Source organism: Lolium rigidum, chromosome 4, assembly GCF_022539505.1.
Source record: "Lolium rigidum isolate FL_2022 chromosome 4, APGP_CSIRO_Lrig_0.1, whole genome shotgun sequence".
Lineage (NCBI taxonomy): Eukaryota > Viridiplantae > Streptophyta > Magnoliopsida > Poales > Poaceae > Lolium > Lolium rigidum.
Window position 1 is genome coordinate 241,466,662 of NC_061511.1, and position 23,894 is coordinate 241,490,555.

The 23,894-nt window shown below is 44.6% G+C and overlaps 2 protein-coding genes across 2 annotated transcripts; one reads left to right on the top strand and one right to left on the bottom strand.

Moving 5' to 3' along the window:
- The first annotated feature begins 9,308 nt into the window (after nt 1–9,308).
- On the top strand, nt 9,309–11,952 carry LOC124707389 (ribosomal protein L11 methyltransferase-like). Its single transcript, XM_047239043.1, has 7 exons — nt 9,309–9,659; nt 9,749–9,832; nt 9,977–10,117; nt 10,325–10,390; nt 10,530–10,697; nt 11,222–11,551; nt 11,654–11,952. Exons 1-7 carry the CDS (start codon nt 9,309–9,311, stop codon nt 11,750–11,752), a joined length of 1,239 nt encoding a protein of 412 aa, XP_047094999.1. The 3' UTR covers nt 11,753–11,952.
- Nucleotides 11,953–12,124: 172 nt separating this feature from the next.
- LOC124707388 (glyoxysomal processing protease, glyoxysomal-like) lies at nt 12,125–17,416 on the bottom strand. The gene is given in 15 exon segments (XM_047239042.1): nt 12,125–12,852; nt 12,942–13,030; nt 13,260–13,461; nt 13,585–13,803; nt 13,806–14,280; nt 14,352–14,446; nt 14,520–14,605; nt 15,001–15,104; nt 15,204–15,335; nt 15,414–15,530; nt 16,353–16,427; nt 16,789–16,839; nt 16,928–17,108; nt 17,192–17,238; nt 17,336–17,416. Coding segments are annotated over 15 exon segments (2,175 nt in total). The 5' UTR covers nt 17,402–17,416; the 3' UTR covers nt 12,125–12,616.
- Between the last annotated feature and the right edge of the window lie 6,478 nt (nt 17,417–23,894).

Here is a 23,894-nt window from a genome sequence, read left to right on the forward strand (position 1 = left end):
AGTGAATATAGTGTGGATCCAACCACTTTGCTTAAACCTTAGAAACCATTCTCCACATAAAATCATAAACCAATTCCATTTCATTACCATTCATTCTAAAATTTAGCTATAAATAAAATATATGGAACAATTAATATTGTTAAGTTATAACAAAACCTAATAACATGTTTACCATGCACTGGTTATAAATTTCCAATCATTCAAAATAGGTTTGGTTCTTAAATAAAAAGAATTGAAATAAACACATAAACCCTATATATTTTCAATTTAGAATGACCTCACAAAATATCCATCTAATCAATATTTCAATACTTGTTACCACAAGCAAACTAGGCAAGTGAGTATGATTATCAAATTGTTTTGATATTCAAATAATTTGGAAGCCGCAAAACAAAACGAAAACCAAATTTGAATTCAAATCAAATTAAAAACAGAAATAGAAAAGAAGAAAAAGAGAAAAGAAAGAAACTCACCTGGTGGACCGCAGCAGCCCACACAGCAGCCCAAGTCGAAGCCCAGCCCACGAAGCAAGTCGACCCACGACCACCATACCGTTTCGGGTGCATCAAAATTCGTGCGAAGAGAACGCTCTTTTCTTCTTCTTCTCCACAGACGACACGGCGACGGCGAGCCACTGCCACCTCCTCTCTGCGGATAGAGATGATCCCGGATGCCAGAGACCATCTCAGAGCCTCGCCAAATCTTCTCGCGTCCGTCTCATCCACTTCTCATCAAGATTCGCGCTCAGAACAAGCGCCGACCTCGCTGTGCATCCCGGCCATCTCCGACGTCGAGTCGGCGTTGCCGACCACCATTTGCCCTATAAATATGCACAGAGCTTCGCCAGGAAACCCTAATGCTTCGCCGCCAACTCTCTGGCTTTCTCCATCTCTCTATCTCTCTCAATCAACCAAGCTCATCGGAAGTCCTTCTCCGGCTAGCCGTCGATGGAGACTACCCCGGCGTCTACCGAGGGGTCGAGGAGGAGCGCCTGGTTGTGTTGATCATCCTCGAGCGGGGAATCGACGCAGTCGCGCCGTTCCCTTCTCCGGTGACTGGCCGGAATTCATGGTTGTATGGTCGATTCTGACCACCATGTCCACCTTTGAGCTTACCGTCGTACTCCTTGTGAGCATGCGCATCTCCTGCATGTATTAATTCCTAGATTCGCATCCCGTAGCTCAGATTCGTTAGATCGCCGGAGTACGCCGCCGCGGAACTCATTGCCGGACCATTTCGTGGGGGCTCTGCCATCATTAAGTTTGCCATCCTCTTCTGGTTCAAAAGCATCAAGTAGGCCGTGCCGGGGAGCCCTAGATCGCCAGAACCATCATCGCCTGGTCGCCGGCGTCAAGCCGCCGGCGAGAGTAACATGTCCGGTGGGTTCATTCGTAAATTGACTCGGTCAATGCCCATGTGGCATCTGACCTGGCCTTGACCCCACATGTCTGTCTCTAGAACTAGATAACGAACCGGTACATTTAGTATTTCCAGTTATTTCAAATCCCAAAAAAATGCTGAATTTTTTTAAAATCATATAAAATTCATTTCAACTCAGAAAAATATAAATAATATATCAAAATTCTCACAAAAATAAACTCTATTCAAATAAAATATAAAACAAAAATGTGTGACAAAATAAAAGTCCATTTATTTTTAACTCTATTAATTATGCCTTTTCATTTATTTTAAATCCAATTTGAATTCAAATAATTAATAAAGCTTCAAAATTAAATATTAGATATTCAGTAAGTAAATAAAATGTTAATATTAATTTTCTTGATAATATTTTCATCAATTAAAATATTAGTGGTAATTCATAAACCCTAATTTGCAAATTACCATTTACTATTTCTTTAAATAATAATAAAGCAAGAAAATACTAACAACTAATATTATTTTGATAACTCAAAAATTGTAACTTAAACATACTTTAGTTAACAAGTTCATTATTCTAAAACCTAATAACAATTGTTAAACTCTAGTTTTTAATTAAACCTAAATAGGAGTTACCCTAATTATTAAGTCTTATGAAAATTAATAAAATGTCAAACCATTACTAATTTTGTTGCAAAGTAATTAAATAACACACCTTTATTGTCAATTATTATTTTATGAGTTGTACCATAATTTAGAAACCCTAATTCTAACATAAACATAAACCTTGATCTCATTATTTCATGTGATCACCCTAAATTTGTGCAACCCTAAAACCCTAGGGGTTTAGCCCATGTGATCATATCCACTTCACCTTTATATGTAGAAACTTAATAAACAACCAATGAATACATACTCATGATCCACTAAAATAAAACTAGGTACAATTCACAGGAGACCATCATCTCATGTCTTTATTTTTGCTTAACACCTATATGGTCCAATTAGTACCACCTAGGTATAAACCCTAACTTGTTAATATGTTAGCACTATTAATACTCATACCTAGTATCACCATGGAATTCAACCTCAACCATCAAACCCTAGTAGAACCATAGTAATGAACCCTAATATCAATCTTGTGTAGTAATTCTCATCATATGCTCCTATTCAACTAAACCCTACTTAGAAAGTAAAAACCCACTTAGCTTAGAAACCATTAGAGATTATTTAGTAAAGCAAATGTGAAGCCATAGTAAACCAAATAACAAACCTATGGAACCATCTTAATAACCATCCTTTGATATAATGTATATGGGAAACCATGGTAATAACCCTACCAATACTTGCTACATATGAACCCATTCCACTTAAAGAACCCAACTAGTTTGTATTAAAAAAACTAAATGAAACCATTAGTAAACCCTAGAAGCCATAGCTCCTATTTAAAGTAGTCATTATTCTTATTAACCTGTTCTTCAAAAGTTATTCTTTTGAAGTACAACTGTCAACCAAATCATAGAAACCCAAAGTTCTTATTTGAAATACTTATTAAATCTTAATCAACATGTTCTTCAAAAGTTATTCTTTTGAAGTATAATATAAGTAATCATCAACCATGTCCTGTAGAACTTAAAATTGACAACTGTTCTTTACATTTTATTCCACTACTATCCTTTGTGTGTATGCTTGTTATGTTGCATCATATTACTTGCTTATGATCTTAATATCACCAAGCTTAATAAGAACCTTGTTTGAGAACCATCCTAAAAGTGCAACACACCCTAAAGAAATATTTTCAACTTATCAATCCTAAATCATCGAGGTTAGGTTACGCGCAGGACGATTGCATCTCATACTATGCATTATAGCATCTTTGCCAGTTCTTTAAACATTGTCCTTACCGGACAATGATGGTATTTCAGAATTTGGAGTTCTCACGTATCGAAGCTTTTGCCTGCATAATCTTGCAGTCAAGAAAGGCAAGTTCATCGCTTGCTCATGTCATTTGATTATTTTTATCAAACTATATGCAAAGTACTATACTTATCACTCATGCATTGAAAAGCAAAGTATTATTTTACAATTATGAATATGACTATGTGGTGGGCAATGGAACCATGGTATGTGTTGATTGGTGGAGGTTCCATTGCATGGGTTATATTAACCTAGTATTAACTACCAATGCCGTCCAGTGATTCTAGCGCCGTACAAACCGCGTTAACCATGAGATCTATAATGGCTCTAGGGAAGCCAGCCGTATCTTTCCCTCCCCGCACGCCAACGGACTGGTACAGCTGCGGGGTGTTGGAGGCACTGCCGTAGGTTGGGATATCCTTTTAAATCCCCATCCGTGTGTGATTTCGGGCTCTACGGTCTATGATGGATTGTCCAAAGTACACCGTGAGTAAAGCCGTATTATCGGAAGAAGTCTACTGGGGGTGTGCGGTTGGACAAAAGGGTGGGTTTGCAGGGTCGCGGAGAAGGCGGTGTGGGCTTGGATTTTCATACCCGGCCTCACACCAAAGGAAGTGTGAACGGGGGCAAGTCCTCGCGGATGACAAAAAGGGTGGGATCTCTTGTGGGAAAAGTAACGCACCTCCGCAGAGTGTAACAAATTGTGGCTGCCACTCCCTGTTCCGGGAAGGGAACTGCGAACGCGGCAGGAAAGGAACTCCATGAAGTTCTCGGTCAACCCGTGAAGACCGACGGGCATAGTTTTCGAATAAAATAAACCTTTTGAAGAAATGTTTATGAAAACTTGCATTGGCCTATGACTTTCTCGGTCTATGGCCGTAGCTAGTGCATGATACACCTATTTCCTAATATGAACTTGCTGAGTACGCTCGTACTCATTCCCTCCCATTTGAACCCCTTCTTAGATCAAGGCACCGAAGGAGAAACTACCGTAGAACTCGAAGACAAAGGAGTCAACTGTAACAAGATGAGGAATCCAATCAAAGAAGTCAATGGAGTCAACTTCTGCATCAGCCTAGAGTGGAAACTTAGACTAGTAATAGAAGGGAATCTTTCCCTAATCCTAGCACCTAAGAAACTAGATTTCTATAGCAAGCCAAGTAGCTCTTGAACTTGAGTTAGCAATAAGATAGACTACGAGTCGTTCTTCTGGAGCTTTATTTGAAGTTTTACCTCACTGTAAAGTAGGAGGTTGTGTTGATCTTATGTAAACAGCTCGTGTGTACTTCTATAGACATACCTTGGACTCGCATTATGTTTCTGTTGTACCACTCTGAGGGATGTAATATGAGTGGAACAGTGTTTCACTTGTGTTATGTCAACGACTTGTGTACTACACCATGCAGTGGTACGCTGGGTCATCACACATTGCTTAAGAACAACTCCTACACATATAACTGAATGCAACCATTAGTCCATAGGGATTGACATTAATTACCAAAACCACACATGGGGGCTCTATGCACTTTCAACTATAAATAGCCTTTCTTCCTCCTTGAGGAGTTAAGGTCAATCATTATACTTGCTCTCTCTCTCTCTCTCTCTCTCTCTCTCTCTCTCTCTCTCCATCGGTGAACCTCAAAAGCTTGCTTCCTCTCCATTCCCTCCCATGATTCTTGCATTTTCTTGAGGGATTTGAAAGAGGAGATCTAGATCTACAATCTCCATCAATCATTTCCTCCTCTAAGTGAGGGAAACTCTTGAGATCTAGATCCTGGAGTCATTTGTTGATTTCCTCCATTGTTCTTCCTCTCTAGTTTCTCCATAGCATTTGTTGTTTTTGTGGGATTTGAGTGTGAAGGATTTGAGCACCCTTGGTGTTCTTGCTTTTGCATCCTTGCATAAGTTTTGAGCTATCCATTACGATTAGTTCAAGTGAGAAACCGTGAGCTTGTTACTCTTGGAGGGGTCACCTCCTAGTTGGCTTGGCGGTTGGTGCTCTGGTGACGTCTTCGCGAAATATTGTGAAGAGGCCCGGGCTTCTCCTTCGTGGAGGTTGTGAAGTGGTTGTGGGCCTTTCCATCTTAAGAGTGGAGGAAAACCTAACCATAAGGGAAAGGCCTTTCTCCTTTGTGGTACTGGCTTGGAGAAGAATGTGAGCATTCGTGGCGTTCATGAGACCTTCGTGGTAGCCCGCATCTCTCCAACGTGACGTACCCCACTTCGTGTGGGGGGGACACAGGATTACATCTTCGTCTCCGCGTTGTGATAGCCATCGTGCTTGAAGTACTTATATCTTGCTATCACTTGTGTTCATATATATCTTTTGCCCATCTTGCTTAGCTTAAGTTGTTGTTCTTGCACTTAGTTGAGGCTAACATATTTAGGTTTTGTGCTTGTAAAATAAACGTTAGTTTAATTCTATATTCTTACTAGCCATATCCATAATAGTTTTTAAAACGCCTATTCACCCCCCTCTAGGCGACATCTCGTACTTTCAATGGTCTCCGTCAAAATTTGTAAATCCGTTAGCCTATCTCTCCACATAGAAATTGCATGTATAGCCATAAGCCTTTGTATTTATCACGCCTTACTGACTGTCTCTCATTATCTATTACTTGTTTAAGAATTTAGCCTAGCTCATTTGGTTAGGAAAGTGGATGTACAAACCAACTAGACATGTTTAATTTCTCTCATGCGTAAATTTGAGTTATTATAAAAATACTCGCCACTGCTTTTCTTTTTTAAAAAGTCCACCGTCATTACCTGATTTTGGTGGCCACTGTTACCGGAGTGACATATCAAGCCTCCCCTCTAAATCCTTTTGGTTCCAATACACACATAACCTTAACTTTCTATGGTTGTCAGATGATACCACCACACTAAATCCTTTTGGCTCCACTAAACTCATAACCTTACCCCTAAACTTTTGGTGGCGGTCGGATTCAACCTCTCATCTTCATCTGTTTGGATCCAATAAACTCATAACCATAAGCTTTCACACCATGCTTGCAACAATCTTGCCTCTGTCATAATCGTTGCGGCTAGACAAACAAGGAATTTTTAGCCTACAAATTTTAGTGTGAATGAACTGCAAAACAACAAGGAAAATATTCATTATTATTTTCTTTCAAATGTGCAAATGCACATAATAATTTTATTCATGGACTCATGGTTATGCAACCACAAAGCATGCATCACATGATAAAGACTCGGAGGCCCTCATTTCGCCCTCCCCCCCTCTCTATCTATCTTTTCCCTTCCTCTTAAGAGTCATCCACCGCTTCCTCGCTTCTCTTCCTCCCCTATTTGGCAGCTCCATTTGCCGAAGATGGTGGGGAGGGGTGATCGTACCCATGTATATTATTCTAGTGGTAGATTTAGGTTTTGGCCTGAGTTCCAATTTGGTATTATGTCATTTTAGGTTTGTTCTAATGGAGTTGTTGAGCTGCTCCTGGCGGAAAGCGGTGGTGGCGATGTTGCTTGCAGAGCTGTGGCGGTTGGAGCCTTTATGCACCCCGACACTAAAGCTCGTGCACAGAGCTCCTAATTGTAGAGATCTAAGGATTTCTAGGCTTCTTCCTTGTGCTCATGGTGATAGACTGGAGAAAGAAGGGAAACATAAGGTTCCTCGATCTGGATTTTGGTAGGGAGTGTGTGTGGGTGCGGTTGCACGCACAATGTAAGCTACTAAGCTGCATCTGTTGGAGTTCCTCAATGCCCGAGCTAAGTAGCCAACCTTGGTGAAGGGAGCCACTCCATGTCGGAAAGTGGAGTCCTTCCCTGGCTTTTAATCCTCTGTGTGAGGATCTTCTTCAACCTCAGACCAGGAATCAACATCCAGCGATGCCCAAGTGGCAAGTTCCCCGGTGGCGACAACGACCGCTCGGTGCTGGAGGTCTCAGATCGGTGGCGGCGACAAAGGATAGGATTGTGTTTTCGTGAAAAGTTTAGGGTCCAGGTTGTAACTTCAAAGCGCTATGTTGTAATTTTCTTTTTCGGGGGTATTATATAATCACGTACAGACTGTTTCACGAATACTACATCTGTTCCAAAATAAATGTCACGATTTTATCTAAACACGGATATATCTATATGCATTTAAAATAGAGATATTTCTATATCTAATAAATCTACGACATTTACTAAAACGGAGGAGAAATTTCTTTTTTGCGAATCAACGGAGGAGAAATAAGTTTAGAGACCCTTCATAGAAAAGATCCAAGGACCAGACGGCACCATAAGAGCATCCCCAGCCGTCTCCCCGATGAGGCCACCAGGACGCCTTTCTGTTATCCGGATGGACGAAAACGGTCCAGTCGCGCCCGGTTCCTCGTTTTAGTTCGGATTAGGCCTTTCATTTGTCCGGGGAGCCCAGGCCATCCCCGCCCCCCGGGAGTGCTCGGGGACTCCGGACGAAACAAAAGCGCGCGAAACGCCGAGAAAACTTCCCGCCGGCTGGTGGCCCCAACTTATCGGCGAGAGATACGAACCGTTTTGCCCTGCTCTCTCTCCCAGGCGGCGGGCAGCCAGATCCCATCTCCACCAGCGTGAGATCTGGGCCCCTCTCCCTCCGCTTGCCGCTCCGGCGGCAGGAGGGGGAGGGGACCTCGTTCCTCCTCCGTTTTGTAGTTAGGGCTTGTCTGCTGTGGTGCGTCGTTGGGATGGTGGGAGCGGCACCCGGGCAAATAAATCTGCCACAACTCCACTCCCACACCGGCGACGACCTTCACGGCGGCGTCTCGGAGTTGTTGGCAAAGTGTGCTTGTCGATCTTTCAGATCGGCAGCTTGGTCTTCTCGCCGTTCTTCAGATCTGGCGAGATCTGTTTCTCGACGTGTCACTGGCGTTTGTCGTTGTCCACGACGACGCTGGGGGCCGGGCGAGGTGGTTCTTCTGGAGCGAAGATGTTGGTCCGGAGGTGGTGGATATGCCGTTCTTCTACGACTTCGTCGATGGGAGGCGGCGTATCTTGGTCCAAGACAAGCACGGGGACGTCCCCTGGCCGACGTGCCACGGCGACATGTGCCTCGCCGCTTGCAGCGGGCCTCGTTCATCGACTCACAAAGCCTCTTTGGCGATGGTGCTTTTTTGGATCTTGCAATGGTGGAGGCTCGGCGTCTCTTCTTGCGTTCGTCTCGGGCGGTGGATTTAGATGGCGGCCGCCGGCTATAGTGGTTGCGGTGAAACTCTAAGGATCGTTTTGTATTTCTCGATCTTTTAGGTTTTTATCTGCAAATTCAGGATAATCATTTTATCCCGGTTTGTCTTTTAGTTTCCACATATGTTTCTTTATGTAACTTGGTTTTCGATTAATGAAATATGTGGTTGCTCTCAAAAAAAAAAAAACTTATTGGCGAGAGACCGATCGTCGTCCTCATCGCATCGTCTTCCGCGCGCTATAAAAGCCTACCACCGGTCAGTCTTCTCCGGACAAGCCGCGAGCTCGAGCGATGACGATGACGGCGCGGACTAGACGACCTTCTACCGCCATTTCAGCATGTAGAAAGCCGCTATTAGTTTAAGTTAATGTTTCCATCTGGCCGAATTCAAATACATGTACGAATTCGGCCTATATATGTACGAACTCGCCTATATAAGTTAAATATCACTAAATTTCGCTTATGTTTGCACGAGTTTCGCCTACTTCTATCTAAATTCGCCGTATTTTATCAAAAAACTTTCATCCATCATGTACTCGCCGCTGGGAAAATGGATCTCCCCAGACCAAACTTTCATTCAATTCGACGCTAAATAGCGGCGAATTTCGTCATGGGAGCCCAGTAGCTGGAGATGCTCTAAAAACCGGCGAAAGAACTGAGAAAAGAACGAAAGAAGGGACCACGAAAAAAAAACGGAAACGGGCCCAAAGTGTACTGTAGTCACCGAGACCACACGTTGCAGCACAAAAAATCAGGTCGTGTTCCGAGCCCGCGCTCCACGTACTCGTTTGGGCGCTTGCCGCTTGGAGAGAGTGAGCGGCGGGCGAACAGAAGAAGAAGAAAAAAAAGAGCGATGCTGCCGCCGTTGCGCGTCGGCCGCGCCCCTCTCCGCCGCCTCGGCCGCCTCCTGCTCGCCTCGCCCCAAACCCTATCGCTCTGCTCCCCTAGCACGGCCACCGGCAGAGGCGGCGGCGGCATCTCGCCCAATGTCCTGATGCTGTCCGCTCGACCCTCGGCGTGCCGCGGCGGCGATGGCTCCCCTGCCGCAAGGGCACCGAGCGGCGCCTCGTCGAGAGGCTTCTGCGCCCGCGCGGTTAGCGTGGACGACGAGGCTCCCTCCAGCTCCGCGGCCGCGGCCGGCGGCGTCTACGATCTGTCCGCGCCTTACTTCTCCGTCCGCATCCGCTGCCGCAAGGAGGACGCTGTCAGTTACTCAGTACCCCGTCTTCACCTATTGTTCAGTTTCTATCAGAGTTTTGCCTAACAAAAGTTTCATGTGGCGTGGTAATCCAGGATTTGCTCTCCGAGTCTCTCCTGTGTTTTGGCGCTTGCTCCGTCACCGTGGACGACATTGCCGACGCTGCAAATCTCGACGAGGTGAATAAATTCTCTGTGCATTTTGCAATCTTGCAACCTGAGTTGGCGAAAATTGTTCTTATTGATGTTCCTGGCTTACTTGCTACAGACGAGGCACGGGATTTAGTCAAAAGTACCTAATGTGCGCAATCGTATGCTTTGTAGATCTCCATAACCGCCATATTTGCGTACGGGGAAAACGTTGGCTCGAGCGTGTCGAGTGCAGCAAGCTCAGCTGGTCTGGACTACAGCCCAGTGTATGAAACCTCTGTAGGAAAGCAGTGTGATTGGGTGACACTTGTGCAGGTTACTACTCTTTAGTACTGTAATTCTTAGGACTATATGCTATACAGTTTTCATATACATAATCCGCGAGCAAAGTTCATTGTAGCTTTCGCTCTCAAAGTTGCGCGCACGCACCTGCGCAAGATCCACTTCACTGCGGTACTTCATGCCGCAGACACAGTGATTTTGTTTGGCAGATACTTGAAAACAATACTGTTATTTGTGCAGGAATCGTATGAGTCTACTAAAGTTATCGATGGCCTCTGGATTATTCCTAAATGGAGAACTCCCCCTGTATGTCTGCATGCATCATGCTGTTTCCTTTGAGTTTCTTCATAGACAAGTCTCCTTCATGTTTATCTTATCATCTGTTTGAGTATTTGAACTGAGAATTACTTTATCATGTATCATGTTCGTTTTTTTCCATTCACAGGATCCACAGGCCACAAATATAATCATCAATCCAGGTTTGGCTTTTGGAACTGGGGAGCATCCCACAACTAAGTTGTGCCTTCTATTTCTGAAGGAAGTGATTACAGGGGGTGAGCGTGTCTTGGACTATGGAACCGGCACCGGAATATTGAGTATTGCAGCTCTGAAGGTATCATGTATTGGTGCTCTCCTCTTATTATTGTTTACTACCAGCAATTTTTAGGAATAAACCGCAGTAGTATGGAGGGGAAATCATCTTTGGCTCATAGGTGTAGATGCACCCGTTGTCTAAAAAGTATATTTCAAAATGTCTAAAAATTCCAAAAAGAAATTCTAGGTGTACATCTTGACATTCTATGTTCACACACTAAGTTTCGCAAAGAAATTACAATTTTTATGGGCTGTGTAAAAAAGAAAATTTTCAGTGATTCAAAATAGCCTTTTACGTTACAGTTTTTTTAATCTTTTTTACGTAGGCCACATAAAATGTCTTCTTTCCACAAACTTTTGTGAGTGAACATAGAATGTTCAAATGTACATCCGGGATTTTTTCTTCATAATTTTTCAACATTTTACAATAAACTTAAAGTGCATTTTTCTTAATAGGTGCATTTAGACCTATGAGTCAAAACACTGTGTCCTGGTATGGAGTACGTTATATCATATAGCTCATTGTTGGCTTATGCAATGTAGATGGGCGCAGCTCTATCCACGGGGATAGACATAGACCCTCAAGCTGTAGCATCTGCTCATGAGAACAGGTTGCTGAATGGTATGGATTCGAACAAGATGCCAGTTTACTTGGTACCAGCGGGTGCCGAGCCTTCATCCTTCTCAAGCAGCATTGACAAATCAGAAGAGAGAAAACCCAGCAGTGACCCTGAGCTGAAGTCCTCAAAGGGTACATTCGACATCGTTGCAGCAAATATACTGCTGAATCCCTTGCTAGAGCTGGTCGAGGACATAGTTGGTTATACAAAAACTGGTGGAACAATTGCTGTTTCAGGCATATTGTGTGAGCAGGTAAATAATTTGATTACTTCCCAAATTTAACAGCCATTCAATTTTAGTTTCCTTAATTATGATGATTCTCTCCGTATCTCAGTTTGGTCTCATCTAATACAGGTTCCAAAGGTCGAAAAGGCTTATTCCAGGTACTTGGATAATGTGTCAGTATCTGAAATGGATGGATGGGCCTGCCTTCAGGGAACAAGAAAAGCGTAGAATTTCAGTTTTCTTCTCCTATTGTAAAGGCAGATCACCCTACTTTCTTGACTACTGAGAGATTTTTTGCCATAGAAAAGGAGAGTTGTTTTCCCTTACTACCTGACTCAATTTGGTTGAATTACTTGAATGTTGTTGAACTACACTGTAAATTGTTTTGAAGGCATGTTTGACAATTCTTCCAAGGAGTGACTTGTACATCACTTTCTGTCGTGTGATAAGAAAACGCAAGTTGTTCAGTGTATGGCTGCAAGGCAAGCAACCAAACAAATTTGTTGGACGAATGTAACATTTATTTATTTTTATGCCCACCATTTTTATCATTAGGATAGCATGATGAATTCATGAGCGAACATGGCGTACATACAGCAGTATTAGGATATCAAAATCCCAGCTGAAACCCAGATAGATTTCCATAATGAATTTAAAGACTTTGGCAGGACTAGTTGAGGGTTTCAGACCAACTGCAGATGCTAGAAAGCATTGTTAGTACAACTAGCAAGCAAAAGGCATAACATATTCTTCTCAGTACAAGCTGTATTGGTTCCTGTCTTCATGGAATTCCTGAAGACACGTGAACTTGCTGAAATCAACGTCAGTGCGCTCTGATAACACCCTTCTACTGGGACACAAACTATGCATGAATCAACATGTATCTTTCCAGAAAGAAACTGTGCATTATCAATAGAGAGTATGCTTTGAAGTCCTTTGCCGAATCCTGTAGAAATTTCAGTTAACAGCCCGCCATTTTGGCGTTCAGGTTATCTGAATCCTTAATTTTTCTTGTTATCTTCCTCTACTTCACTCCTATGTCTAGTGTACTGTGCTTGTACTAACCATTTGTGTTTGCAGAAGCAATCCCATCTAAATTTTACTAGGAATCTTGTGTCTAAGGAAAGGCTCTATATCATTTCCAGATTTCAAGCTCTCTTCCTGCTCGGCGAGAAACTTTGAGAACTCCAAAACTTTTGCCTCTCTGCTCTTTTCAGGGGGGCTACTGAGAAATGGGATTGATGACGGTGCTTTTGCCAGCGCCCACACTGACGAGAGCAATTCATTGGGTTTGTCTAACTGCTCCAAAATTGTGGAATCCTCATTTTCTGTTCAAAAAAGGGAGGAGGTTGAAAACTCATATATACCTGGCTCTGAGACAAAAAGAAAAGATGATCTGAACAAAAATAGCTAGGACCTGAATACTTGAAGACCATCTCCAAAGATTTGCAGGGGATGCTGAAATTTAGACGAGGTATTGTGCTCCCACCACCATGCTTAGCATTGCTGGATATGGTAAGAAGAAATGAGATGACTGTACAGCCAGGCATACAATCACTAGAATCAAGGATACTAAAGAAGTAGGTCACTGTATGCGTGATGCAGGAAAATTAAGATGACGTTAGAAGTTAGGTTTCAAACAGTACATATTCAGCACAAAAATTGGTAACTGGTACAACTCGTATGCAATTTGACAGTGGTATCCATTCTGTTGTATAAAAAAGCTTGTTTATACCTTGTTATTAGCCCAACCATTTGACCATGCGAATTAACAAGAACACCACCACTAGCTCCAGGATGAACTGCCGCTGTTGTCTGCAGCATAACTGGCATGTCCATATTGTCAGTCTCTGAAGTGCTTGGCAGCTGAGAATGTTGAGCTGATGGGATTTTGATAACCTTTGAGACCACCCCAGAGGAAAGGGAGGAACCTAGACCTGCAGACAAATACTCAAATATCAACCGTGTAACAATAGAAATAGCTGAGATATACATGCAATAAATTGAGAATCAAAATGCATTAAGCCCATTTTGAAAAATATGATTGTGAGGCTTATTACCTGATCGAGGTCCAAGAAGGCCATGCCCAATAACATATACAGACGAGCCTGCTGCTGGACAAACAAATTCTGGTCTAATTGCACACAATTCAATCGCAACCTTTTCCATTTGAAGCAAGGCAACATCATGCGGCCCCTTGGAGACGAAAACCACACTAGCACTGTACCATGTCTGTTTCTCCCCATGATCCAAACGAACAGATATTCTCTTCTCTCTTTAAAACCCAAACTAAACAATGAAACCTCATGCTTAATGGCATCTTCATTGGACAATGTACATTGTTGTGACTGCAACAGTTTACTTTCTTCTTCAGGGAGATATTCGCCCGCAAGTGAGGTGGTTTTGTTTTCTAAACCTAGAGGAGAAGTTCTCCCAAATCTCCAAGGTTCCAAAAGATGAGCATTTGTCAGAACTAATCCATTCTTGTTGAGGAGAATACCTGAAGCCCAAGATGTATCACCGACCGTGACAAGAACAACTGAGGATATAGCATTTCTGACTGAAGGAGGAATGCTATACAGGTTAAGACCATTGGCTGAATTAGAAATAAGCCTCCTATGGTTATCCATGCCACATGATTCAACTATTGTACTGTCTGCATTATTGTCATCAAGTAACTCATTTGATACTTGCTCAACTTCCTCGAGTTTGTTGCTGCTCCATGCAGTGCATATTCCATCCCATGTAATCACAAGCTGTCATACAGATAGTAAGTTTACATACTGTTCTATGTGCAACAATCTATTACTGACACCAATAAACTCACCTGAACTTGTATGCTATTGCCTCTCTGTCTTAATGGTTTCATCAGCATCCCCACCAGACAAGAATTTTTGTCAAACACTGGAGCACCTTCCATACCTTAAAATATTTGAAAATCTGTTAACAGCTGATGTCATAGTATGTCCTAAGAGAGACAGTGACATTTTTATACCAGGAAGACAGTGGATATCGGCCATCAGCAGTGAGCTCCTGACAGTGCCTGGCGGTAAGCAATTTGCAACAGCACCAACTGATATACTGCTTAAAGAACAACAATGATATTATGGATTAATCTGACAATAACTCTTTGTTTTTGAATAAACATGACATTTTATAGTAAATGAATGCATGCATGTCTTTCCAATTGACAACTAAGCATCACAGGTTCATAGAAATGCCCTGAACAAAATTAGACAGTCTCTGCTCTTCAGCGTTAGTGGATGTACAGAGAAATCATAAAGAGCAACACTTCAGAGTTTAGTATTATCTCCATAACCAGCTATGTAATGCCATGAAGTTTTCAACTGTTTGGAGTTCAACATTACACTGATTAATAAGATAAACTTGTATTTAACTGCTGCCTGATTGAATTTATAAACACACTAGGTGCATATGATGACAAATGGAACTAAAGCAGTAGAAACAATATTTACCTGTTGAAGAAATGGAATGGTGACAGGATGCCAAAGGGAGACCCTACTACCAGCAGAGAGTCCCCTCGCTGTGGCATCGGTGAAACATTGATATGTCTTGCATTCTGATCACATTGGCCAAGATCATGAATTCAATAAGTACACCTTGTAATTCCGGAGGTGCTACAGATCAATGAAATGAAAATGTGTCAGATGATCCTTACATTTGATGTTAAGGCTGAAACTCCTAATATGGCAATTCTTGTGGCTGACTTGGCTAATATTGATGGCTCCACTGACTCAGCATACACATTCTTCCTGTTGGACTCAAGGGAAGACCGGACATCATTTTCAACCTGATAATTGTTGATAGTTGTAAGTATTTCATCACTACAAAATCAGGACAGTAAATTTTAGCTCGATCAATAGAAAACCTGCTTCTGATTGACATCAGCCAATGACCAGCCAACATCCCATGATGAACTTCCAATAATCGAACCATCATATGTTAACAAGGATAATACAGAATCAGCAGATGCTGGGACATCAACCTAAAAAAAGGAAACAAAGTTGCTGAGCTGATGATTAATCAAATCATATCTTCCATTCATAATGTCATATGTAAATATCTAGAACCTCATAAAATAATCAAATAACTAATAGCAGTTCTTATTTTAATTATGAAGTCTAAGTTGATGTTCCTGAGCTCCAAGAGTACCTTCTGAACCCAAAATACTACAAACCAGTCCTTTTCTATTCACATATGCAACTTTACTAAAAATGGTACGAGCACTGCTCATTCATATAGCACGAAAAAAATATCTACAGAGTTTTAAACTGCTTCACGGCAAAAGTCCCAACTAGCACTAGAATCTGGATAAACAAAAAAGAGTAATACTAGTAACTAGGAGAGTGGACAAATGGAGGCCAAGCTACATGTAGCCCTTTATTTTGAAAAATTCAGAAATCATAGTTTTAAGATTCAAAAAAATTTGAAAAAAAATCTTGGATGTATCCAATGATGGTATCTACAAACACGTAAAATCTCAATGTGAAATTCTTAGTAGTTTTATGCTACACAAAAATGAAAAATATGTGGATCTGAGAATAGTGAATACTGCACATTTCAAAACTACAAAACCTGCCAGATTTTTTCATTTTTGTGTAGTTTACAATACAAAGAATTTCACATTGAGATTTTGCATGTTTGTAGATTTCATCATTGTCTACATCCAGAATATTTTTCCAGATTTTTTTTAAAACTTAAAACTATGATTTTCGATTTTTTGAAAATAAAGGGCTACATGTAGCTCGGCCTCTGTTTGCAATTTTCGGCATATATTTTCAGTTTTCACAGGGAAAGAAACACCTACCATCGCAAGTAACTGAGCTGAAAGCCACTGTGGAGCTCCAGAATCTCCATCTCTGATGTACCCTGATTCCTCACGCTGCATATGCCAGGACAAGTTCAGGCTTTCAGGAAAATTTTCCTAAAATTCACGCATAACGGATATCCCCTGTGTAGTTCTTCAAATCACATAATTAAGCACCGAATGTTTTGTCCTCTAATCCTATACCCTCTAACAACATTGTGCCCATCGATCTGAAGATCTAATAACCCAACAACTATGCATCAATCTACATGTCTGCATTAGTCTTTACTCCTATGTGGTGATTGACAGCTTGACAAAATTTCATCAATGTGAATTCTTATTTCTTCTCAAGGAGGCAATGAGCAGGTTTAAGTGTGGAGTTAGGCAATGCAGTACTAGTGTCTAGTGTAAGACCATAACAGCTGATGTTCCTTACCTCAACTAGCACATCAAGACGCGCCTCCGGTACTAACCTCGGCTGCAGTTCCTGCAGGAATGTATCATCAAGCAACCAAAACCTCAGCACCAAAATCACCTCAATTACACAGGTGTGAGTACGAGGCGCCGCGACCAACCTCGCTGGGGCTATCCCGCTGCTCCGCGACCAGGAACGGCTCGACGAGCGACGCGGCCGTAAGCGCGAGCCCCCCGGCGTGACCACGAGCCGCGCATACACGGCTTAGAAGCGGCGGTGGCTCCGAGAGGGCGCCCGGCGGCAGGAGGATGGCCGACGCCGAGAGCGTGGTGGACCCCGACCTGGAACCAAGCCAAGTCACGATTGAGCTCAAATTTCGCGAAGAGGTCAACGAATTAGGGGAGGGGAGAGAGCGGCCGCGTACTGGTGGAGGTGGAAGGCGTGGCGGCGCATCTTGACGGCCTTGGGGTCCTGCAGGAAGCGGAGAGGAGCGTCGCGCTAAGCGAGAAAGCTCGGGAAACGCTGGTACGGGTAGAGGGAGAGGAGAGGAGAGGAGGTTGGAGCTGACCGGACCGACGATCCGAGCCATGGCCGAGAAGCTTCGCGCGGCGGCGGCGATCTCCTGCGCCTCCATGGCGCGCAGCCGCGGGGAGCCGGCCAGCCGGAGAGGAGGGGACGGCACGGCAGCGTCTCTCCCTTTTTGACTTGCTTGCTCTTTTCTTCAGAATCAGTTTGCTGTTCTTTTTTTGGAGAGTACGCGACAGCTACCACTATACGCGACCGCGTACCACTATCTATATACACTGTATTTTCATTTAGAAGATGTTGAACTATGCACAAGGACAAGGTGATGATTTTTTGAAGGGGAACAATCAAAGCATCGGACCAGCGGACGTTAATTTGGTGCACAGTGCTCTTGGGTTTTAAAATATTTGAAAATTATATTTTTATGTTTTAAAAAATCATTAAATTTATTTTATAAATACATATAAATGTCCTGAATACTCGTGCGAAGGTAAAAATTATGTTGTACTTTAAGCTAGAGAAAAAAACCAAATTTGTGGATGTTTATAGGGCCATATATTTGTCAGAAATCTGTCTTTTTTATATAGCTCAAAATACACCATACTTTTTCTCCAAAATTCTTACCGCACCTTCGAAATGTTTATGTATGTACGTACTTAATTTCAATTTTTTTGAAACCCAAGAAACATGGTTTTCAAAATTCAGGAGCACTGATGCTTATGTGCATAAGACACTTTCCGCGGACCAACAAAATACATTACCCACTCAATAACCAATGCCAGCCTCCAGCATGGCCATTCCAAAAGGTACCTCGTTGCTTCATGTCGCAACCTTGATATGAGTTAGGCGAGTTCAGCTAAACATGCGGTGCTTTCACTCCTTCTCCAAATGCTGCATAGATGTATATAAATATTCCACTAAGGTGTCACTTTTTCTCTTTTGATTCGCTCGGTAGCATGGCATTCCTCCAGTCTGAGATATCCTCAAAAGAGGAAACATTTCGATGAACTGGCGTGGCTTGGACGGTCCACATCTTGCTCCACAATGCCTCGGAGAAGGGGCATTCTTTGAAAAGGTGGACTACCGTCTCGTTTGTGCTAAGACATAAAGGGCATATAGGATCGTGGGGTCATCCACGAAGAACAAGCCTATCTATAGCAAGGATTCGTCTATGGATCACCAGATATAAGAAAAATCTGCATTTAGGCTCCGTGTGCACCTTCCAGATGTTTGAGACGGATAACTTCGGGATTGGTTCGTGGAATTGGGTTAAGTAGGCCAATGTCGAAGTGTAAGTCGTGTCCATTTCCACACGATAGTGTCTTTAGTGGTCTGTTGGAGATTAGTCCATGATACGATGTTTCAGAGGTTGATGAACTCGATGAGATGTGTGCTAGGTTGTTTCAGCGTAGGATGGATTTGATCCAGTTTTGCCCTAAAACTCCTTCATTATCGTTCTTAGCTTCCTTGATGCGATGATGAAAAGGTTCAAGACATAACACTTTAGGGGACCTTCCATGCACCATTTGTTGTGCCAAAACAAAGTTTTCCTTCGTTGCCCAGAGTAATGGTGGTGGAGGCCATAAACAAATCCATGTCCCAGAGTAATGGTTGTTTAGGTGTACGATGGATTAGGTTGATGAAATGGTAGTCTGCAAACATCGAGCCATCTAGCTTTTTTGGAAGAAGAATGAAGTTGGCCATGTTTACGAGGTTTGCATAGTTTCCCCTGAAATCTGTTAATTCCGTTTTGGCTGTGAGGTCAACATGACTTGAAAAAATCCCCAATTAAACTAACCGAGGCCACACCCTTTGACTGAAGGGAGCGAAAATACCACTTCCTTGATTTTAGATTCCTCAAAGGTGGCATCGAGTTAATTCACTGAGGTTGTGGGACTCGATAACAAGGTTCTCCCAATCGAGGGTGATGGTTCGAGGCACTGGAGTTCCCAAGTGATCGTGAAATGTGATAGTAGGTCATGTTCTTTGTGGCCGCGGGTGATAGATGTGGCTTCCCCCCACTCTAAGAAACTGGATGAAATTCTTTCGTCTTTCACCATTAATCGTGGCATGGAACTTCAACTACAACAAATCCACACAGAAACGAGCATATGGACACAAAGGCGAGCACTTGGACATAGCGATGAATCACTAACGCGGCGCTGACCGCACATGCGAACGAGCACTCACTTGACTCCTTCACTCATCTAAACTCACCGGTGAACTATCTTGATGAGACTCCCGGCATCACACATGGGTAACACCGCTCCCATCAACAATCATCCACCGCCTTATCATCGTTCTGTCGAGCGTCGATCGTCCCGCCCCGATGCGCTAGTCGGGCCCCCTCCCCAGGGCAAGCGTGGATTTAAATCGCGAAACTCACTTGGATACCAAGTGTTGGCATTCGTCGATGGATCGATAATAGTTCCTCCGTTCAGTTGTGACATCCTTTTGTGAACGAAGGGAGTATGAAACTTGAGAAACACACAAATACTAAAACTTTGGTAGAGGGTGCACTCATCACATATTCTATCACCCCCCCATCATCAAATCTTGCGGTACAACTTCTGCTTTGTAAGGTGCAGTACATATGGGCGGCCCTAGCTGGCGCTCGACCGCCAGGTTCTTATTGCACGATCGTTTTTCGACAACCCAATTAGGGAAAAACCGTGTTTCCCTTTCGTGGTAAGAAACGTGCGGGAAGTAATTTGCGCGTTGTGGACCACAGAGGTTACGTGCCGTAATGCATTTGCTTTCAGACAGTACATGTTTCCCCTTTCATGTAATTAATATTAATAATCAATGCATGCAAATTAGCATGGCAATAAATAAAAGGCATGCATGGGATGGACCACCTTTTCTTCTCTCTCCTTTCGTGTATTCCTAATTAGCGTGGCTAATCACCGCATGCAAATTTAGGGTCACCCAATGTTATCACCAGAATTTGACCGGATCAGAGGTGGGCCGCGATTGGAGATGGGCTTAAAGAATACACGTAGAAGAAATACATGAATCGGCCTTGTGTACCAAGTTTGGGCTAATTGCCCGTGTATCTGTACCATAGTAGATACGTGTCGGTTAGGAGTTAGAGTTTTACCCGTGCACGGTTAGGTGCACACCTGAATTAGAAAGTCCCCCGGACTATAAATATGTATCTAGGGTTTATGAAATAAACAACAACCAACGTTCAACACAAATCAATCTCGGCGCATCGCCAACTCCTTCGTCTCGAGGGTTTCTTCCGGTAAGCACCATGCTGCCTAGATCGCATCTTGCGATCTAGGCAGCACAAGCTTATTACGTTGTTCATGCGTTGCTCGTGCTGAAGCCTTTTTGATGGCGAGCAACGTAGTTATCTTAGATGTGTTAGGGTTAGCATTGTTCTTCGTATCATATGCTGTCGTAGTGCAACCCTTATACATCTAGCCGCCCTTACACCTATCTTAGGTGTAGGGGCGGCACCCCGCTTGATCATTGTTTAGTAGATCCGATCCGTTACGGTTGCTCCTTGTTCTTCAAGGATTAGTTTAATATCCGCAATAGTTAGGCCTTACAAAGGGTTGGAGGATCCAGCGGCGTGTAGGGTGGAGTTTGCTAGCCCTAGACAGGATGTTCCGGGGATCAACCTCGTGTTGGTTTTTAGGCCCTGTCTAGGATCGGCTTACGATCACCGTACGCGAGCGCGAGGCCCAATCGTGAGTAGGATGATCCGATTATGCGGTGAAAACCCTAAATCGTCGTAGATCGCTTTAGCTTTATCTTGATCAAGCAGGACCACCATATATTCGTGCACCTCGTACGAATCATGGGTGGATCGGCTCTTTGAGCCGATTCACGAGACAACCCGAGAGCCGATCGAGGCTCGTATTTAACGTTTACGTGTATGCCATGCAGAAACTAAGCGAGGCATCATCCAAGACCTTCCCGACCGGTATAGGTCAGGTGGCACGCCCTTGCGACAAGCATCGGACGTGTGACCGAAGGCTTTACGGGCCGTCGCTCCGAGGGACCGGGGCCAGCCGCAGCCCCGAGTTGTTCCCGGCTCTATGGTGTTGCCGGCCGCTGCCCGCCGGTGGGTTTCCGACCGCAACACATTCTCGGCACGCCCGGTGGGACAATCTTCGACATCCACCGCATCGCCATCTACATCCGAGATGGCGGAAAGCACTCCGGTCAAGTACGAGGATCCGACCGACGAGCTCAAGAAGAAGCATGACGAGATCAAGGCGGTCCTCGAAGCCGACCTCATCGGCTCTTTCCACGTAACCCGCTCCCATGGCATCGGTGGAAGGGGTTCTCACCGAAGGCGCGCTCGATGGAGTGGACCTGTCCGCCCCGTCGAAGAATGCACCGAGTCGCCGCGTCGGAGATCAACTTCATGGTGACTCATTCGCCGCACCGCCACTCCGAGAGCCTCGGTGAACACTTTGGAGCGTGTCGCTCCGCGCGTGATCCAGAAATCATGAGCCATCGGTATTCTCCGTCGGGACCAGCTCCGGGGACTTACAAAGGAGAGATGCCACTCCGAGCCCCGTCCACCGCCGCCGTTCGCGTTGGCAGCACCGTAAGTGCCGAACTCATCGGCATACGTCGTCTACAAGATTGGTGGTGATCCTAGTGACTACCAATTCCTACCCGAGGCGCCCAAGGAGATCCCGCACGGATACACGTGCGCATACGTGCCAGACCGCAGCACTCGGGCACTCTCGAACCGAGGCCGCAACAACAGGGGCCTCCGGAACAGCAGGAGGAATGTCGGGAGCAGATCTTGAGAAGCAAACGTGGTTAGCTAAGTACGCCACTCCGACAAACCTCCGGCAGCTCAGCTCCCGCAGCTTGGCTCGGAACCGGAAAACCAAGCATGGCTGGCTAAGTATGCCACCCCGGCGAATCTTCGTGGTTCGACACCTTCGACCATCACCGCGGATCAGATTTGTACAATTCTGAAAGATCAGTTCGGCATGATGCCGAAAAGGAAGACATTCGGCTATACCAAGCCGTACCCCAACGAGTACGAATTGATCCCACTACCACCCAAATATCGGCTTCCTGACTTCACGAAGTTTAGTGGATCAGATGGTTCCAGCTCCATCGAGCATGTGAGCCGATATTTGGCACAGCTGGGCACGATCTCAGCATCAGACGAGCTACGTGTGAGGTTCTTCGCACAATCCTTCACAGGATCGGCTTTCGGGTGGTACACATCGCTGCCACCGAACTCGATCCGGACTTGGAAGCAGTTGGAAGAGCAATTCCACATACAGTATCACTCAGAGGCTTCCGAGGCTGGTATTGCCGATCTAGCACAAGTACGACGAAGCGCGGGGAAACAAGTGTCAGAATACATCCAGCGCTTCAGGACCATTAGGAACCGATGCTATTCGGTTCACGTAAGTGAAAAAGAAGTAGTCGAGTTGGCGGTGGTGGGTCTCTCATCATCGATCAAGGACGTGGCCTCCCAAGCAGACTACCCTTCGTTGGCGCACATGGTGCAGAAGCCGTCAGCGATATGAACAGGCGCCACCCGGATGTTTACCAGGACAAATTCAAGCGTGCGGTGGTCCCGGTTGAGGCGTACGAGGATGAAGGTGTCTGCGGGAGATCGAGAGGTAGCAGTGGCTGAATGGACTCGGGCGGCAGGCCCCGTGTCCTGCAAGTGGGTTAAGCCACAAGGCCCTCCAAAAGGGTTCGACTTCGACGTGACCAAAGCTGAGCAGATTTTCGACCTCTTACTCACGGAGAAGCACCTAAAGGTACCCGAAGGCCACAAGATCCCCACGGTGCAGGAGCCGAACGGAAAGCCATACCGCAAGTGGCATAACACGTTCACCCACACCACTAACGACCGCAGTGGTGTGGCGTCAGCAGATTCAAATGGCGATAGAAAAAGGGCGGCTAATTTTCAACCAGTACGCCATGAAGGTCGACACACACCCCTTCCCCGCCGTTAACATGATGGAGTATACTTACCATGGAGGGTGCCAGCCAGATTTCTCGTGCAACATCAACATGGTGGGACCTGGGTACCACTCTGGTAAGGACGGAGATGAGGGCAGCTGCTCTCATAGCAAAGACACAGAGGAAGCCGCTCCACGCGATCGGCTCCGCCACGACGGCAAGCGCTACATCACAGAGGGAGAAGTGAAGAACGTAAGGTATCAGCGACCTCTCTCTGATCACCTCCTCAACAAGTATGTGGGTCAATACGACCAACGCCGGCGGTACAACGACGCTGATGAAAAAGATCGTCTGGCTAGGGACGACAGGAGACATCGTCGGCATGATCACGACGAGGAGCGATATGAGCGCCACGCCAAGGGAAAGTCGAGGGAGCAAGACGACGTGGATAGGCACTGGGACTGCCCCTTCTTCGGTACACTCGCTAGGATTCAGAATGAGCCGATTGCCTACAATCGGCAATTGCCTGAGAATGTAAACAAAGGAAGAAGGATGCAGCTAACGTGTCCGTGTTCAAACGTCTAGGGCCTCTCCCGCCTCGGAACAAGCATGCTCGAGTCCGCTCGGGTGGAAGATCTCGAGGAACTAGAGGACGATGATGAAGAAGACAAGTATCATCGGCCAAGGTGGTGCCCTGATCG

What these genes read in the sequence shown, in the direction of transcription:
- LOC124707389 (XM_047239043.1), top strand. Translation starts at nt 9,309, where the DNA reads ATGCTGCCGCCGTTGCGCGTCGGCCGCGCCCCTCTCCGCCGCCTCGGC. An exon ending in GCTGCCGCAAGGAGGACGCT is followed by an intron (nt 9,660 to 9,748) that starts GTCAGTTACTCA and finishes GTGGTAATCCAG; the next exon opens with GATTTGCTCTCCGAGTCTCT. An exon ending in ACGCTGCAAATCTCGACGAG is followed by an intron (nt 9,833 to 9,976) that starts GTGAATAAATTC and finishes TATGCTTTGTAG; the next exon opens with ATCTCCATAACCGCCATATT.